The 19401-nt window shown below is 39.9% G+C and overlaps 1 protein-coding gene across 3 annotated transcripts; it reads left to right on the top strand.

The window, feature by feature from the left end:
• Positions 1 to 834: 834 nt before the first annotated feature.
• LOC111572526 (upstream stimulatory factor 2) lies at positions 835 to 17997 on the top strand. 3 transcript variants are annotated; one of them, XM_023276231.3, is made up of 11 exons: positions 835 to 1059; positions 1544 to 1584; positions 1878 to 1984; positions 3207 to 3326; positions 4790 to 4943; positions 8898 to 8985; positions 10797 to 10835; positions 12761 to 12819; positions 14671 to 14765; positions 14869 to 14997; positions 15871 to 17997. In XM_023276231.3, exons 1-11 carry the CDS (start codon positions 1025 to 1027, stop codon positions 15958 to 15960), a joined length of 957 nt encoding a protein of 318 aa, XP_023131999.2. In that variant the 5' UTR covers positions 835 to 1024; the 3' UTR covers positions 15961 to 17997. The 3 variants fall into 3 exon arrangements, with proteins under 3 accessions (XP_023131999.2, XP_023132000.2, XP_023132001.1); XM_023276232.3 differs by lacking the exon at positions 10797 to 10835; XM_023276233.3 differs by lacking the exons at positions 835 to 1059; positions 1544 to 1584; positions 1878 to 1984 and adding an exon at positions 2928 to 3081.
• The last annotated feature ends 1404 nt before the right edge of the window (positions 17998 to 19401 follow it).

Consider the following 19401-nt stretch of genomic DNA (forward strand, 5'->3'; position numbering starts at 1 on the left):
CAAAACCCAAAGACGAAACGTTCCGTTTTATGTAGGGTAAAGTTCATGAAAAGTAGAGTGGCATAATGAGAGTCAAAGCTCTTGATCTTCAAACTATACATGTTAAGTATCACATAAGTATGTTTAGTGTTCAATAATAACTGCAGAATTTATATTTTAATCATGCCTGACGATTCCTGAATAATGATATCTCAGTGTTGTTTTGTTTCTTGTCAGTTTTATGTACATCTAAATAAAATAAATCCAGTATGCAGTAAATATCCTTGTGAAATAATCAGTGTTCATAGATGTTCGTTTAACTGAATGATCATTTTGGAAGCTGCAGTTGTTTCTTCCATTATCTTCATTGCCATTTTATGAGATTTTTTTGTTTTTGAATGCATTCAAGCGTGTACACGTTAATCCCATTATGGATAAAATGAAAAAGAAAAAGAAATCTCATTAGATCAATAAAAACGTTTACAATAAACTAAGATGCCCATAGCTAAAATGAATGTCCCTACAACAAATTCTAGCTTCATTACTATTAATGCTAATTTGTTGTTGAAATTGTTATAGTTTAAGTCCAAAATATTCTAAAATGATAATGATGTAGCCATAATTTCTTCTCCAGTATATTAAGCCAAATTATAAGAACACATTTAAAGTGACGAATTAAATATACATTTATGTTACTCCCAGGCACAAACAAATTAGACTTTTTTCATTTTAATTAGTTTGTAATAGTTAATGTCCTGCCCGCGGTCCAGCTGTTTTTGTTTCACAGTCCTGTGGCCACCAGGGAGAAAAACAGTAGCTTTGAACGTGTTGACTGTGGTCACCAGCGAGCAGCAAATCCTCCAGCTGATCGAGCAGTCACCTCGGATCACCCAGCCCCAGCAGCGGCCTCCATTTTAACTCCGACACCGAGCCATACCTCACGTGTCCTGGGCTGTCTCTCTCACATGACCCGAGTGTTTGTTCCCGTGATCAGCACTTCCATCTCCGTCTGTGACACCGAATATCACTTTTTATTTGAACCCTGATGGATATGCTTGAACAGAGTCTGGACACCGCAAGGTAACCGAGACTCGGCCAAAATGGCTACAAGCTAGCTAGAACATGCTATTTCGGATAGCTAGTTTACGACGCTAACCGAGGCCCGAACTAAAAACTGTTGTCAAAACGAATTTAATGAGAAGACTACTGTTAGGTTAGCAAGAAAAGTGGAAGACTTTGCAGAATAGTTATATTCAAGAAGACTATTATCCTGTTGTGGTAAACAATATAATTAGCTAATAACTGTGCACAAGCTAAGATAGCTTAAGCTAGCTATTAAAACACAAATAACTTGTCAGCCACTGAAGGTAAACCGAGGACAGTTGCAATGTTGTGTTTTTCTTCATGATTATACTGTAGGCTTACTGACTTCTTGCACAGGTTTAGCATAAGCTACAGCGAAGTGGAGGATCTCTAATTATATTCATTTTAACCCTGAATAGTATTGAACGTTAGCTGGTTGCGTAGTTTGTATGACTGAGTGAACTGTGCTTCCGATTTGCAGCCAAGAAAAGCAAGACGAAGAGGTTGTCCAAGCATCAGAGGGTAAGAATGCATTTACTAAGCTATCATTCACAACATCTGAGCGTAGAGTAGAAGTGATGGGTACACAGCGATTTGTTAAAAAAAAAAAAAAAAAGCATATAGCGCTTGATAAAGTGCCGTATTTGGTAAATAAGAGGTTTGACAAAATCCAGCATTTATTTCCCTTTCTTTGTGTACTGCAACATTCAGCATTTTGTTGAAGATACACTCAGATTGTCAGCTGTGTTTATTAGTCTGCTTTCTTCTCCATCCTAACAACTGGCTGTTTGTGTCTGCCCTATTTTCCCTCCAAGACGGAACAGGAGAAGAGCAGACGGCTGTTACAATAGCCAGTGTTCAGCAGGCTGCATCGTTTGGTGACCATAACATACAATATCAGTTCCGCACTGACGGTGCACAGGTAAGTAACTAATGGACGGAAGTGTGAAACTACTGATGGTTGTTGCGTTTTATCACCTATTTCTGAAAGAGTCTAAGTGCTCCTAATGGTGCATGTGCCTTGAAACTTAGGATAAGATTGCATCTGTTTAGCACTCCAAACAGAAAACCGTGCACTTCAGAATTACTTTAGATGTCAGGCTGAATAAATGTCCCAGGGGTGTTTGTGCAGTAAAGTAACTAGCAACCGACAGGGCTTCCTATTATGTGTTGATAAAGGTGGTTAAAAGTATTTGGTCACATGCATAGTGCAATATGATCGTGAAAGACAACGTGATTTCTGTAAGCAACATTTCACACCATACATGTGTATTTATCATTTGGAGCACTTTGCATGTATACTTGGTCTCATTGGAAATAATGACATAAGAACTATCACCTCACAATCAGATTAAATATAGTTTCTCTCACCAACATTGCTGTCTGGGGTAGCTTGTAGTTTCTTGTTATGCTATTGTGTATTTACTCCAGATGCTTTGGCTTCCTCCCCTATTGCTAAGTCTCTATGTTGCTTGAAAGTACAAATGTGTATTTTTCTTTTTCTAATCCCATGATTTCCTGGTGACTCTTTGTCAAGAGTGTGTAATTGCTATCCACTAATGTGGCATTCACTGCAATGGTGGTCAGTAATGGACAATGGGACAGTGATACTAGTAAATAAAATGGAAAAAGTAGTGTCACATTTAAGTTGGTTTCTCCTTATTTGGGTGATTTACACTGGAGGAAATTAAGTCAGTGATCCACGTGGTTCATTTGGTGTAAACATGTCTAGTGTGTGCGATCATGTGATTCCAGTCTGGTCTAGGATTGGCATGGGGCTGCTGTCACATGTCAGTCAGGAGGAGAGTCACATGATGGAGGGATACAAATACTGATTCTTGGAACAAACAAGCTCATTTTCTTCACTTGTTTTTAAAATCGAATCAGGAACATTCTGAAGCGTAAGCATATTGTGTGGGATGATGAGATCAGTGCGCCACTGAGGTTGGGACTTTAGTGTCAGACATTAGTCTTTGCTGAGCTGAAGTAACAGATATGATAAACAAATCTACAAGCCAGGTAAGAGTTTGATCTGTGCACAGTAAACCTGCTGTATAGCAAATTAAAAACAGAAACAGCTGGTTCCTGTGTTTGTTTTCCTCCGATTCACTCTTTTTGTGCATGTCTCTCTTTCCACCCTGCAGGTGACATATCGTGTTGTTCAGGTGACTGACCAGCACCTTGAGGGAAGAGATGATGCAGGAGGAGCAGTGAGCGTTGTCTCAACAGCTGCATTCACTGGGGCTCCTCAGGCTGTGGCTCAGGTACAACAATCCTTGTTTTTATTGATTTGAGGAGAGCTCACTGGCGCTGTTTACTGTTTTTACACACATGCTCTATTCTAATTAGATGGCTTGAAGGATAAGATTGGTGCCATTTCAGCATTTTGTTATTTCCAACAGTCTCCCTGAAGAGACTAAAACCAATGATAGTTTATCCTACTAACCGGTTTTATCTCCGTAGACGCACCCTAATACCGCTCATGCCATAAAACTCCAACATTAAAAACACATGAAAAAGACATAACATTTACTTTGTTGATGGGACGCTGGATCTATATTATTGCCCGATAGGCAGGAAAATGAGACTATCGTTATTGTTCCAGCAATAGAATTTCAGCTGTTAATTGTCTCCAACAGTCTCACTCAGGAGCACGAACAAGGGACACCACTTGAAACTTAGTTCTGACACATGTTTTTTCACTTTGGGTTACATTTTATGCAAGTTAACAACTACATTGCTTGTCAGTGCATGGACAGTGCAGTTTTGGCTGTGTGTGGGAAATGCTGCTGCTGATGGGGAGTGTTGATGTCAAAAGACGGGTGTGCTTGGTCTGCAACAATATTTAGGCAGGTGGCACATGTCAGAGTAACTTGTACCGAAATGCCAAGACTCAATCAATGATATTCATTTCACTTGTTAGGGATTTTACAGTCCTCTTCAGTCACAGCTGGTGAGTTTACACAGCAAACAGTGCAGCTAACTGTTGCAGACAAGCTGCAAATGAATACTATTCGTCAACAAGGAGTTAAGGTCTGGCCATTAATAAGGATATATTTTTAAAAATGAACAGGCTTACAATTAGTTAATATATTATTAATTGTAGGGATGCTCTTAAAGCATTGGGATTGTATTCTAAAAATACAATTTAATGAAAAAAAAAACATTTACCATATCTTTATGAGCTACAGCAAACAGGTATTTATCAGTTATTATCTCTACAAATTTTCCACAAGGGTGCATCTCTGTTTCATTGCGATTAATGCTGCAACAGGATATAATTAGTCTTATATTTGCAAAATAGAAAAGCATTATAAACACTGAAGCTTGTACGTGCCCAACTCTGTGACTCAGGTTAAAGTATAGTGACTACTTTTGAATTCACTGAAGTGGCAATGTATGTTGCACAATAGTTGCATCCAGATTCAGAGCACATGTTTTATTAAAATTATGCTGTTTTTCTAACAAGAACAGAGCAAATATGTTGTCATTTGCAGTATACTGATGAAGTTACTGACCTTCCTATTATCCCAACTAACGAAATCGCTGCTTTTCCTTCTTCTCCTGCTTTTACCCCAGCTGTCAAACTGCACCGTGTCTTGCTTGGGGGTCTAGGGTTTATGCAAGTATTGAGTCTGACAGAGAATGAGGTGTGCGTTTACCTGCTGTGACTGCTCCATTGCTACTTGTTCATGCCTCTCCTCTGTTTCTCTCTTATCTGTCACAGGCTGTGATCCAAAACCCTTTCAGTAATGGAGGAAGCCCAGCAGGAGAGGCAGTGGGAGGGGAGACCCGCTTTGCTTACTTCCCTGCTACTGCGGTGAGCGACGGAACTGTGTCTGTGCAGGCCACGGCGGACCCTACACTCACACAGGCAGGGGGTGAGTCAGTTCTCACACTTCATTTGGGCTGAAGCTTCATCACGGTGCTACAGGGCTAATTTAGCAGTTATTTTCAGTAACAAACTGGAGTGTATTGAGAAGTACCTCAAAGATAGAAGAACGGCTCTTTTTTCAGCAGTTGTAAATGAACCACAATCCACACAGCTTTGGCTGACATAACAAAAGCAGGACCAGTATCCTGCAGATGTGAGTCACGTTGCCTTTTTTGTTTTTCTAAACATCATCAAGGCACTGAAGCTTACTGGACTGAACTACCTGGTGTGGATCACTGTCAGATGTGGTTATATAAAAGAATGGACCACCTTCTCACAGTCTGAAGTTCACTGCTGACCTAAGCTTAGGAGAACTGGAAGAAAACTGATGAACCAAAAATAATAACCATAGCTTCCTCCAGTGCACTGCAATCCCTGCGGTTTGCCAGGTTTGAGATGACCCCCTGACAGGTCTGAGCATAGAGGAAAAAGTCTTTTAAATTACATTTACAGTGAGGCAGTTTGGTTGGAGACAGATATAATGGTTGGAAAGCTCACCGGTGACATCTAACATTTGCGGCTCCACTGAGTCAACAACGTTAGCACAGCCTCTGGTTCATGGAGCTCAGTCGGCAAGCACCTCATCTTTGGTAACGTTATCACAGAAGCCATAGGAGCTACCTTAATACTGCTTTCAGTCTGTTGCTGGTCCATGCTGACCCTATCAAAAAGATGCTTTCCTGCAGTGGTGTCAAAAAAATCCATAAAGTTTTTGCCGTCTCAGTCTTGTTACCGGCCCTCTCTGTGTGCCTGTTGTTCAGGGTGTGCATGAGACCATGCTGTGTCTGGGTACAGTCCTAGCAAGAGGGTTTAACAACTTTTCAACATATTATAAAGCAGGGTATCAAAAACCACAGTGTTGTAGTAGCACAAACGCACATATGCGAGTATTACAACAGCACACAACCTGAAGCTACATATTAAAGCTGATGGCTAAGTAAGTGCCATTTTCTATCTTTGCAATGCATAATCAGAATATTTAATGATTTGTTTTGATAATCAATAGATTTGTCAGCTATTAAAATTGTTGTTCAGTCCAGCCTCAATAATATGTCAGAAATGTTAGTCTGTAGCAAAAAGTTGGATCTTCCAAGTCAGACATGATGAGAAGCTAAAATTAAACTAGCTATGCCTATTACATTTACATGTTGTTTATTTCATGTCACATTTCCTCCCACGCTGCTTCTCCTCCTCTTTACTGCCATATGCTGTTGTCTGGCTGTCCTAACTGTCCTTGTGGTTTTATGGTAGTTGTCCAGATGATGCTAGTCAGGATATCACTGGCTGAAGCTTGCTGTCCTCTGCTTTTAGTGAGGGTCGACAGTGCTCACTTGTCCTTGAAGGCAAAATGTCGCCTTTGGCTCTGTTATAAACAACCAACATCTGTGTATGCTGTTTTATTAAATCAGATTTATATCTAGCAAGTACACTGCTAGATATTGCAGAGGGCTGGCAGTTGAATGTTGGATTGCCAGTATTTTCTGATGGTTGTCAAGGAGCCAGACATTGCAGGTCTCTCAGGGTTTTATGTAGGAGAGTGTAGTGCCTGAACAGCAGTTACTGTAGTAACTTGTAATTTATCACCCACTGTTTCTGCTTCTGTCTGTGCTTTTTGTAGTCATGTTGGCTAAGACATAAAGTCTGAAAAAGCATGAAGCTGGGATCCAACGGAACCTGTACATGTGTCTTTAGACCCAACTCAACAGATCCGGTTGTGCTGCCAAATTTGTGTCCTAATGTTTCATGTTGTTCATTCCTACTTTAAAAAGACAGAAATGTTTGCTTTGGACAGGTTTTCTCAAAATCTAAAAAATGGAATTGCCAACCGATACGATATACATATATGAGGTATACATTGTCAAGCCACAGAGCAAATAAAGCTTGTACAGTTTTCTTCACTTATTTGTGGCAGTGACACTACACAACTTCCATCCAAGTAAAAGGAAGTGACGCTAAAGCAGTCCAGACTAATAAACCATCTCGCTTTTGTGTTTACAAAAGATGAAGCAGGCCCTTAAAACCCAGAGGATCTGCCCCAGCTGACCAACAGAGTTCAGGCTTACTCTAGGAAATGCCACTGTACAGCACAATCATGAGTCAAGAGTCATGCAAGGTCATTGTGTTGCTTCAGTGACTGAGCTTCTCTTGAATCATTAGGGTTCTTTGATGTATTTCATCCGTTACTGATTACTGACATAGCTTGTCAGGCTCATGCAGCTCATCCATGCTCCCTGCCGTCTCTCCCACCAAGCATTGTGTATCTTCTTGCATCACATGACACACACCCACATAAGTCAGACCCCTTTAAGACCGCATCAGTTTGATGCTGAGTTTGCAAGGTGCAAGCTTCAAAACTGAGACAAGATTTGAGTCAAAGTGTTGAGGACATAACAAGTAAGACACCTGATGTGTTTAAAGCATCTTCAAGCGTTAATATGTGGCCTCGCTCAGAAGAGATTGGAAAATCCGAGTGGTTAGTCAAAAGACTGGATGTGTCTTGCCAGTTTATTCTGAAAAGTAGAGTTTTTGTTGTGCTTTTTCCTGTTGAATGTTGCAAATGCAGAGTGAATTGTAGTCCCTGATCCCATATTTTTAAAAAGGGAAAAGCTACAAAGTGTTATGGCTAAATCAGATTGATCTGATTACATTTTCTCAACAAACCGACTTTGCAATGTTTTGTTTTTCTGCGATGTCTATGATGATATGGAAACTTGTTCAAAGCGGCAGCCTTCACCACATTGACCACATTGTTTGTTGTTATTCACGCTTGGTGTCTGTCATCGAGGCCCCAAGCTGCTAACGCTTCTCTTATCATCGGTGCAATTTTCTCACCTGTATGATCATCTGTGAAAAATGCAGTTTGCAAACTGCTACCTTACACTTAGAAGCCCTATTAATAAATTAGACAGGAAGATTTATGTCGGGATCTGTTTTCCAGCTTGATCCGTTGTAGTTGCATATTATTCCATGTGTGGCAGCTCTGTTTCAGCTTGTGCCCTGCATTTTTTGTACATCTTTGCAATTACAATGTATGAGGAATAGGTGCCTGATAGCATTACATACTGCTTGGGAAGTGATCACATCATGTTTTAAACCCTCTTTACAAACAGTGTTAATTGGTACTATGTCATCCGCAAGGGGCAATTTGCAATAGATTTTTGCTTTGGATTGCATTCAAATACAGCTTTTCACTCCTCATACCGAGCTCTGTGGTACCAATTTAAATGACCAGATTACTTCTGCTGCCTCGTGTAGTGGCGATAATTGCAAGACACTGCCCACAGAGTCCCTGTTTTTAGTCAGCATCATCTGTTCTGTAGCTGAAATATTTCCATTCAACTTACATTGTGTCTCTCTTTGCAACCAAATCTTTCTCTGTTTGCACACAGAGCCTGCATGCCAACAAACTCAGTGTCTTATAAATAAAGTTAAAAATCTGTATCCAGGAAACTTTAAAAAGGAGGAGATTATGTTATAGACACACAGATGTCATTTGTAGATTAGTCAGTTGAAAAACAAGTTTACTTTTCGTGTCAACCCCCAAAAGTCATGACATGTTACAGATAATTTGCTGTACTTCACATCGCACTTCCTACAACAGGATTATTGCATATGCATATATCATAGTGTTGATGCTGAAACAATATCATGCAGCTGCACTACACACATAGTGGCAGTGGTGAAAGCACAGTGTCTGTTTGGATTACAGTGAAATATGTGCATTTTTGATAATGTTTTTGCTGACCTTGAAGAAGATAATCGTGACTGTTTTTCTTTCTATTTGTTGATTATTGTTGGTCATGTTGTGAGATATTATTTTGGGCAACAAGAGTCGGTTTTTATGAAATGTTCCACTGTGTTTTTCCTCACTGCTGACTGAATACCACCATACCTTCCATAGGTCAGTTTTATGTGATGATGACCCCCCCTGATGTCATTCAGACAGGCACACCACGAACCATCGCCCCACGCACACAGCCCTATCCTGCGTAAGTATCACCTCTTTCATTTGCTGTTGGGTAAAAAGAGACATCATTGATAATGCAGTCTTTTTAAAAACAAAATGGAAAAACGAATGTTAGAGCTGTCTTCATGTAAAGCCATTTGGTGAGTGTCTGAATTGCTTGTTTTAAGTTGAAAGATGAATTTTGGTTGGACTTTAAAAGTGGACTCAGTGTTTAATGTTCAGAGCTGTTAATTAAATCTGATTAATTGTAGTTAGGCTCTTTTTTGTCAGAGCTTTAACCCTTTATTGCGACAGTAAGACATCTCAGTTTGCAGTGTGGCTCTGCTCCTGTGATGTTCCAGAACATCTGCACAAAAACCCCATCAATCAGAGTCTGAGATACACAACATTAAATATCAAGTCAAACTGAGTTAACAAAGCACACTAAATTTATATAAATCTAAATGCTAATGCTGGAGGCGGCTGTGGGAGTGCAGGTAAATTGCAACAGCCTGAAATGTAATGTTTAGCAGGGGTATATGTGGATAGAGAGACAAACTAGTTGTTGGCGATAGATCAGTGTCTCGTATGATTGAATGTGGTATGAACACGACTGTAGAACAATTTCTGCATCCACAAATACATTGAGACTCAAATTCTGCACTGGTGCTGCTACAGCTGTTGTTGTTTTGTTTAGCTTTTACTCAAGACTGTTTTCCTGCCCAGGGAGTCTTTCTTTTGTCTCTCCTGAGTTTACTTGATGATTGAATTTAAGGATTGTTATCTTCCCACATACTGGTTGGCCAGTTTTTTTTCCACTCTCCTTCAAAATCTTATGTTGTTTATCTCTAAAATTGACAACATGCATCATTATAATCATGCATCAGAAGGATCCATTTCAGACTCTTTCCAACTGTCAGCTACAGACACATGCTGGTGATTGCTGTTATTAAGATGATCAGCAGGCCCACCTGAGCAAAGACTTTGTCATTTTAATTGCATGATACCAGGCCTGGCTTACTACAGATACTTCTTCAGAAAGAGAATTCCAACAGACCTTATTTTAAATTTAGAGGTTACCGGAGTGCCAGAAACCCATTGGCACATGAGCTGTATTGCTGAGACATGTGACCTCTTGAATGTCAAGTAGCTATTTTTCCCTTGTTTGGTAGCAGCATAACCACAGTCATTTGCTTGCGTGGTAACTAAAAATGAACACGTGATCAATTATCAAATTGAGTTAGCTCTAATTTAGGTGAATATTCCTCGGTTTTCCACCAGACTTACACTTAACCTGTAACTCGTGAAACTCACTGGATTATAGTCATTCAGCTCATGCTCCTTTAAGGAGTGTGTACGAGTTGTTGTAGACAGCACATAAACTCCTGTTTATGTCCTCATAATGATAATAAAAAACCACAAGAGAAGACACACCATACTATTAACAATCTTTGCATTTCATGTCTTTGATCAATCTGAGTATGTACCGTAAATTGACCAGGTGCTTTTATGCTTCTGTGATTTTCAAAAACTAAGCTCCTTTGTTGTAGGCAGCTTTAAGGGAAGTTGTAGATCTGTCTTAAATTTGGCAGCAGCTCTGCTACATTTGATGTTGCTTGATGTTCATGGCGTTGACAGACTGCTTTACATGTGTTGAAGTACAAAGTGAATTGTTTCTCATCTCTCAGAATGCCTATCTGCAATATGTTTGTTTCTATTTATTTCCCCTCACATGAATAATTTATGATTTCAGGTGTCAGAGTTATATTTAAGTACAAACTAATAAACAGTGACGTTATTCTTGACATGTGAGCAAAGTGAATGAAAACTTCCCACCCTATCTGCCGTTCGCAGAGATGAAAACGAGCTGCTGCAACACGAAGGTTTAAACTGGTGAGGACAGTTTCCACATTTCTCCCACACTCCTTTTTACAGCAAATGAATGAATCAAATTAAATCACAGGAAGAGAAGAGAAGGGAAGAAGCACACAAACCTCTGCCTCCTCTCCTGTCCGTCCTTTCCTTTCCCATAAGTCTCCAGTGATTCTCCCTGCGCTTGATGTGTGAGACACAAATGTAGCATTTCTTGATTACCGACCCTGATCCAGTGTTGTTAGTTGTGCTTGTGGCAAATGTATTTTTCCATTAGGACCTAGAAATTGGGTCACTGTCTTCCATCTGGAAACAAATGGCTCACTCCACACTTTTATTTTAGTGTCATTTTCAAAGTGTCCTTGAGTTTTGTTCTCATTTAGCCTAGTTTTGAAGTTAGTGATAAAACTCTTTGGACAACATTTGAAGTCTTTTTTTTCTATATTATGGGAATATTTTGTTGATATAACAGGAATACAGGGACAGATAAAGATAACAGAAACCATGTATTGTTAATTTCATAATCTGTCTACTGCATAACCAGCTAAATCTGATTAGCCAGTTGATGCTCACGAAGGCTTATATCTGTTAAATCATTCACTGACAGAATATAAATACTGCAGTCCCTTGTGTCTCAATGTGCTCTTAATTGATTTATTGTCTGGGCCATGGCTTGGTAATGATAATAGTAATACTGTAGAAGGCAGGACAGAAAGAGTAAAAACATTTCTCTTTCACAGATCAATAAAAGACTATACAAACTTAGTTCTTTATTATATCCACGCTTCAAATAATATGTGTGAGGTGCTTCAGCGGTGGGACTGTGCGCCGTTAATTTTTTGCATTTCTCTGGCAACAATAAGTCTCAGGAGCACTTAGATGAGGTGTGCTTCTGCGTGTGTCTACATTGTGAAAGCTGGGAGAAAGACATTCCTCTAGGCCTGTACATTTAGTTATTCATACAGCCATCCTCCTTTTTACACTTTGCCTAAGAGTACTGTTGGGCTGAATCCATTATACAGCTGAAATCCCATTAAGATGTTCTGAGATACAAGAGAGACTGTCGTTTGGCTTAGCTGACTATCTCAAACGAAGCTATCAGCAGTCAGAGTTGTGTTGATGGGACGCAAATTCACTGCTGTAGAATAAGGATGTGTTGTTGAAGGACAGACACGCAACAAGAATGACCTTACAGGTTGCTTATTAACTCTGTGCCAAGAGAAAGCAAAATAATCCTATAAGCAACAGTTGCAATTATTTCTCAGATTTTCTTTAGCAAAATGATTATTTTCTCAATTTTTATTGTCTGTCATGGATGTTGATTGATTTAAACAGAGTAAGTGAAGTATTGTCTTTTCCAATTAGTGAAACAGAAACATGTTTGAGATATACAGTAGGCTGTCCGTGATTATACGTGAGTGTGTTATTGGCCTGTTAATGCCATGGTGGGTGGTTTGATAAGTTCCCCCGTCACGTCCCTGGGACTTAATTAACAGAATCCTAAGGGAAGGTACGGAGACAAGAGACAGTTGTGTCATTAGGCGTACACCCAGACTCCAGTGGACAGTATCTGGTTTTCTCCAGTGTTGTAATTTTACAGCATAATAAAGCAGTGTGCTCCCTCTGGGCCTCACCTGGTAGGGCAGGTCTCAGTATTCCACTCATAGCAGCCCAGATCCGGCAGGAGTGTCAGGACTGCAGACGTGGCCTCATATGGCTGTGCATCCCATAGAATTTCCACCTAAGGCAACACACATCTTCAGATTCTCATTTTAAATAGCAGTTACAGTAGGTTGGGATTTGAAGATTACAGTCAAGAATGTTTTGTAGTGGGCACAGGATTAGTTGAATTTAGGGGACTGGTTTGGATTTGTACCTGATTGTATGATGCTCAGCGATGGAAGATGTTGTGTATGAAAAGTGTTTTTTCCCTCTTCTAACTGCAGGAAAATGGATGGACCCCGAACACCAAGAGATGAAAGGAGAAGAGCGCAACATAATGAAGGTGGGTAATTATCTGTGATTGTGGCTTTTAATTTCACCAGACAGCATAACACAGTGCAGTGGGGTGTCTAAATGGAGCACTTTTTGTTGGAAGAAAAAGCCTGAACCCTGTCAAAATATTTTGTTTTGTTTTAGTTGATAACAACATATGTTTTCAGACTGGCAACTAGAGGTCACTGTTGAGCTGTCAAAGTTGGGCCGTAAATCTGGTACCTACAGTTGAAAGAAAAGTTTGTGAATCTTGTAGACCAGGACCTGGATTACCAGAGTTTCTGTATTGATTACTGAAGAAAATGCAGTCTAATCTTCATTAAGCCACAATTATAGACAAACACAAGCTGACTAAACTAATAACACACAGGTTGTACTTTTCATGTCTATATAGAACAGATTAGTCATTCACAGGGCAAGTGGGAAAAAACGTATATGAACCTTTGTGCTAGCCACCTATCCAAAAAGTACTTGGAGTCAGGTGCTGCTGCCCAGATGTGATTGTAAGTGAGGGTTGTAGAGGTGTCCCGCCCTTTAAATTTTGGCAAACAACTGCTGTCATTACTGCACAGTAACATACTAGATGCTGACAAAGTCTGCCCTTCTAAAGAAAGATTTTGGTGTGCACCATGCTTCAATCGCAACAACTTTCATAGGACTCCACGAAAAAACATTTGTAGAGATGCACAAAGGTGGATAAAGGCTCCAAAACCATTTTTAAAGACCTGGGTGCTCAGCAGTTTACAAAAAGACAAAATGTCTGCAAATGGAGGCAATTAAGAACTGTTGGTACTCTCCCAAGTAGTGGTCCTCCTGAAAAGATCACACTAAGACCATTATACGCATTCCTGAAAGAGGTGAAAAAGAAGCAGATGGTAACAATAAAACACATGCAGAAATCTGTACAACTGTCTTTAATCTGTTAATCTGTATATTTTACGAAAAACAATAAGAACGATGTTAATGGAAGGACAGTACAAAAACACACTCATCTCAGAAAAGAGAAAACATTCCAGTATATCTTCTGCAGCACAATGTTCTGTGGACAGGTGAGACAAAAGTTTAACTTTTTGTCCAAAAATGCACAAAGCTCTGTAGAAAGAAAAAAGGCACTACACGCCAGCACTGAAAACTGAACCCATCTGTGAAACATGATGGAGGGCACATGATGGTTTGAGGTTGCTTTGTAAACTCGAGGCCTGGAAGCCTTGCAATCACTGGGGGAACAATATTAAAGGTGAATGTCAGGGCAGCAGTCCATGACCTGAGGTTTAGGAGAGGTTGGCTAATGCAACAGGACAATTATCCAAAGCACAGAAGTAAATCAACAAAAGAATGGTCGAAATACAGAAAATTCATGTTTTGCTATGGCCAAGTCAGAGTCCTGACCTTAGTCCAATTGGGATGCTGTGGCATGACTTAAAGAAGACTGTCCAACCAAGACCTCTCAAAAATATTGATGAATTAAAACAGTTTTATTGTAGGAAGGGATTGTTCACATTTTCTCCTATCTGATGAATGTTGCTTCTGCTACAGGAGATTCTGTGTTACTAAATTCATTTCCTTTTTCCAGCCTGCATTGTGAGTAATTGTTCATTGTTTTCAATAAACACATGCAAAATACAACTGTTTGTGTGTTAGTTGAGTTTTGTTTGTCGGTAATTGTGGCAGGGGTGGAAATCAGACCACATTTTTTGAGTAATTAATTCCAAAAGATTCACAAGCTTTTCTTGCAACTGTACGAGATCCAGTAAATGAAAACTTACTCCAAAGTGAACTTTGATCTCTCAGTGTAAACAAGAAATTTGGAAAGGCAGCTCATATTTATGGACTGTATTTTTTCTGTTTCTGTTTTCATCAGTTGAAAGGCGGCGAAGAGACAAGATCAACAACTGGATAGTTACGCTTTCCAAGATCATCCCAGACTGCAGTATGGACAGCACCAAGACCGGAGCAGTAAGCAGTCTTTCGCTTGACTCATTACTGCCCCTAATTTAAATGACATTTCTGTTGAACGTTTTTGTCCTTCAACTGTGTGACCACACTTTTGTCTTTCTAGAGCAAAGGAGGCATTCTGTCCAAAGCTTGCGACTACATCCGTGAGCTGAGGCAAAGCAACCAGCGACTGCAAGAGAGTCTGAAGGAAGTGGAGAGGATACAAGTGGACAACGAATTGTGCAGGCAGCAGGTATAAATATCAGCCTTTGCTCTAGCCTGCAAATGAGGCATCAAGCCAAGTTTCCATGACTTCAGTAATGGGTAAAGAAAGTCTATGAATGATAATTCAGAGTCTCCCTTTGAGGTTGTTGGGTGTAGCAAATAAATAAACTTGCACATAATAATCACTCGTAGTGGGCTGCATATGTGGCTGTGGAGATTGCCACTGCATTGAATAGATTAGTTTGCTTTATAGTACATTGCAACATTTTTTTCACTTAGGTCTCAGAAGCATAAAATCCACCTACCCCCATATGCATCTTCGTTTCTCCAAAACAAACCCTGGGAGGCTTCAGGCTGCATAGTTGATCATCACAGCCTGACAAAGAGGGTCAAAGACTTTGCACTCATATAATGGGAAGTGATACCTGAAATGAGTGCTTTGAGAGACTGTGGGAATAATATACACAGGGGTTGTATGAGAACTAAGTGCATGCTAATGCACTCAGAGTATTGTGAAATCTTGCAGCTGTGAGGCTGCCACGTCTCCCCCTTGAATCCTGGGCCTGCAAGGCACTTGGCAATATATTCTTATTCTGATGCTCAAAGCTCAATATCCTTCTCTCAGTCCCTCAGTGGGGAGGCAGTGGATTCAAGATTCACCCAAGGGAAATGTAGTAGAGATGACATACCTCACGATTTGATAATCCAGTTGGTTGTGGACAGGGCTGTCTTTGAAAAGGACTGCACACACACACAACTCTTAATCCCAGGGATTTCATATCCCTGCATATACATTACAGACAGCTAGCACTGGTCTGTAAACTCTGAGATATATTTAGCCTTCACAGGAATGAAGATGTTGATGATAAGATGTGTTTTGTTGTTGTCCTGTGTCCTTAAGATTGAAGAACTGAAGAATGAGAACGCGTTGCTCCGAGCGCAACTCCAGCAGCATGGCATCGAGATGGTTGGAGAGACTCCACCGCAGTGAAAGAGATGAAAAGGACGGGGAGGAGCACCGCCACTCAGACATGTAACTGACACGTTGGAAAATGAGGCAAGATGTTTAAAAAAGGACTTGTGGAGAATCACTTTCTTTTTAGTGAATGCATCCTTCCCTGGGTTTCCAGGTCGCAAACCCTTCACTAGCCAATGTGGCTGCACTTGACTGTTACAATCCTATTGAGATAACCACCTGTTGCAACTCAGTAGAAGTGTTTTCTGACAGAAGATGTCCACTCACCTCCATCAGAGTGCTTTACGAGCACTAGCTATGAAAACGAACCTCTGCTGAACTCCTCCCTTGTTTTGTATTTATGTAGCTTCTCTCATGGACTGTGATGTTAATTTTTGTTCCCTGTCAGTGTACTTTTTCTCCCCCAAATATTAATGTTTGACTTAGTTCATGCTTGTATTCTGTTTGTGTTTTTGAGTTCTGTATTAATATGTTGTTTTTAGCTCCTTTAATTTATTAGTCTGCTTGCTTACAGAAGCCTTGATGGAGACCAGTTAGCTGAAACTCATGCACCCCAGAGAAGCCGATTGAATTTTAAATGAGAAAACATTAAAGTATGCAAAAAAGACGTGATTTTACACACAGAAATATAGTGTCATACATAGATTACCTAGACCCAAAGACAAACAAAGAGCTGAGGAGGTCAGTGCTTCAGGGCTGATTTATGTAAATATGACTTCTCATGTTTTAATACAGATGTTACAGGATGTTAGAGCAGATTATCTCTGGGAGTCAACAATCAATAACTCATTAGCTCATTCTTGCCCTTTGTCATAGTTATTTCCATGAAGTGTGTGCAATCTTGAAGCTTGATTTGGAAAAAGAAATGTGGTTTACTTGAATTGTTGGACATTTGCTTAACCAGAAAAACAATTCAAAAATAGAATGTGTTAAGATCCAGCTGTTCAGATGATATTTAATTACCACAGTTAAATATAGTGTGGAAGATGCAGACATAACAAACTCGACACTTTTGACCGTGGACTGGGGGAAGAGTGCGGTGAAAATCCCAACTTTTACCAAATTATATTTAGGTACTGTGGGTTTATTTTCATCTTTTGTTAGTGTGTGATTTGCCGGTGTCTCAATACATGTAGGAATTATCCCCACATGTTTCATTTCAAGCTGTTTGCTCTATTTTGGTATTGCAACGCTTCAAATGGAGCTCAGTGCACAAGAGGGGGAGGCACCCTGGAGAGCAGTACTCAAAGACTCTGCTCACTATGGAAAAGGAATACACAGAAATTCTGTGTCGCACTTCATAGCTGAGCACAACTCGCTCTCCATGAAAAGACGGAATAGTTGGGAAGTGGGAAACTTGGAAATGATCTCGGCAATTTCTCCACCCACTCAGGCAAACAATAAGTACACTGCAGTTGGTTATACAAACAGCAAAAGCTAATATTAACATTGTTGATGATTCTGTGAATGAATATACATGATGTATTTTTGTTCCGCTTTGGGCAATGTGAGTGAAAGTGGAAGGGAGATATCAAGCTTCAGCGCCACTTATTAGAGCACAATTGCTTTTCCCTGTATCAACAGCTCAGGATCCAGCAAAGCAAAACCAACACTCAGACCCCTGGCAAAATCAGGCAGACTATCACATTTTAATATCTCAGACTCTGTAAGTTAACAGCTTGTGCTTTGGAAGTGCTCTTCTGCTACAACTGCTAGATTCAAACCTGATAGGGATAGTGCAAGTGTCTGATCTATCAAACGAGGCTTCTAGCCAAAGTTGAATGATAGATGTTTTGCAGTAGAATTTTTTTACACCTCAGTGAGAGGAGAGCAGAGAATGCGAAAGAGAAGACATGAATAATGCTTTGGAAGATTGATGTTCACAAATGAAAGGTCATTCGTGGCTAATTCTTTTTTCTTGCGTTTCTTTTTTGAAATGGCAAAAGGAAGAAAAAAGACTTTTTTTCTCTGTGTAGCAGCCTCACTGTTCTCAGGTTAGAGACATCTTTTGTAAGTAAAATGGTGGAAAATAAAAATTTCACTAGCTAATAATCTTGGCGGACTTTGGTTGTGGTTCATTGTCCTTCCCAGGTCTTGGATAAATACAAAAAAACTATGTTTTATTTGATGGTTTTCAGGTTATCGTGCATTTGTCAATCTGTTATTTAACACCACATGTGAAAAAGTACATCTTTCAGTGTAATTTGGGACATTGTCGCTCCCAAATTCTGAACTGTGGGGTGTAAAAGTCAAATTCATGTCACCATAGTTTTTTTTTTTTTTTTTTTAAAGATAAATCATTCACGAGGACACCCTCATTTAAGAGGGTGCTTAAAAATAGTGTTTGAATATCAGCATTGTCTATCAGTGATACGGATCCGGATGGAGGTGCAGATAGAAGTTTTCAGGCATTTTTGTGGGCTGTGTGTGCTTGCAGGAAGTGTGCGTTAACACACTGGTGAAACTGAAACCAGTTCATAGTTAGAAGACACAGAGGGCACCTCGGGTAAGAAAGATCAATGGAGGATAAAAGGCACATCTAAGCCCTTGGTGAGATTGAGTTTGACGCTGCAGGTCTGAGCCATTTAAGCAACATTGTGCTGTTCTTAAAGAGGAAGCGGACATAATTTTGATTATCTTTTAACTGCAGACTTGCATGCATCCAAACAGTAAGACTATTTATAACTGAAAGACTCATTATCTCTCAGTATTCATCAGGCCGACACTGTGTTAAATTTGCTTTGGTTTGTCTTGTCACCCCCTCCAGTGTTCCTAAGCTTGTCAGCTGCCTTTAAACATACACAGCTAGCCAGGCAGGCAGGCGTCTGTGTGTCCCTGTTTCTGTTTGAAGTGGCTGATCTCTGATCCCACGTACAGCTCTGATTGGGACATACAAACTCTCTGTCCGTCTGTCTGTCTTCCTCTTTCACCTCAAAATTGCAAAAGTTCTCTGAAGAGGGCCAGACAGGGTTGAAATGAAGTCAGTTTGGAAAATGAAATGGCGTAAAGGCTCATGAGTTTCTTTAACCAATGTATTATGGAGCGTGGACCGGGGAATGCGACTTTCACCTCTCAGTACAGATAATTCACTTACAATTAATTGATGTATTAATTGGAAAATGTTTCTCCTTTTAGCAGTAAATTATTACGGCTGAAATTATGTTAAATGGATTTGAAACAGTAGTTTATGTCGGGTCAGTACTGAGCAAATGTCTGTCTCCACATTTGCCTGGAGGATGGGATAAATCCCCTGCTGTACAAACCTTTAGTGAATTGGAAAAGTCCTTTTTTATATGTTTTTATTATTTATTTTCAGTGTGTGTTTACGCACTTCTCCCGAAGGACACGGTTGACAGATTGTCATTGAACTCGTGCTGGCCAACATATTATGCTACAGTTTCATGTCCTTTTTGTTTTTTATTGCAGCTATAGGAGCACACTGTCAGGAGCATGTAT

This window comes from Amphiprion ocellaris, chromosome 9, assembly GCF_022539595.1.
Source record: "Amphiprion ocellaris isolate individual 3 ecotype Okinawa chromosome 9, ASM2253959v1, whole genome shotgun sequence".
Taxonomy (NCBI): domain Eukaryota; kingdom Metazoa; phylum Chordata; class Actinopteri; family Pomacentridae; genus Amphiprion; species Amphiprion ocellaris.

Coding starts and splice junctions, on each gene's coding strand:
- LOC111572526 (XM_023276231.3), top strand. CDS start 1,025: ATGGATATGCTTGAACAGAGTCTGGACACCGCAAG. Junction 8,986..10,796: donor CGCACACAGCCCTATCCTGC/GTAAGTATCACC, acceptor TGCCGTTCGCAG/AGATGAAAACGAGCTGCTGC. Junction 12,820..14,670: donor AAGAGCGCAACATAATGAAG/GTGGGTAATTAT, acceptor TGTTTTCATCAG/TTGAAAGGCGGCGAAGAGAC.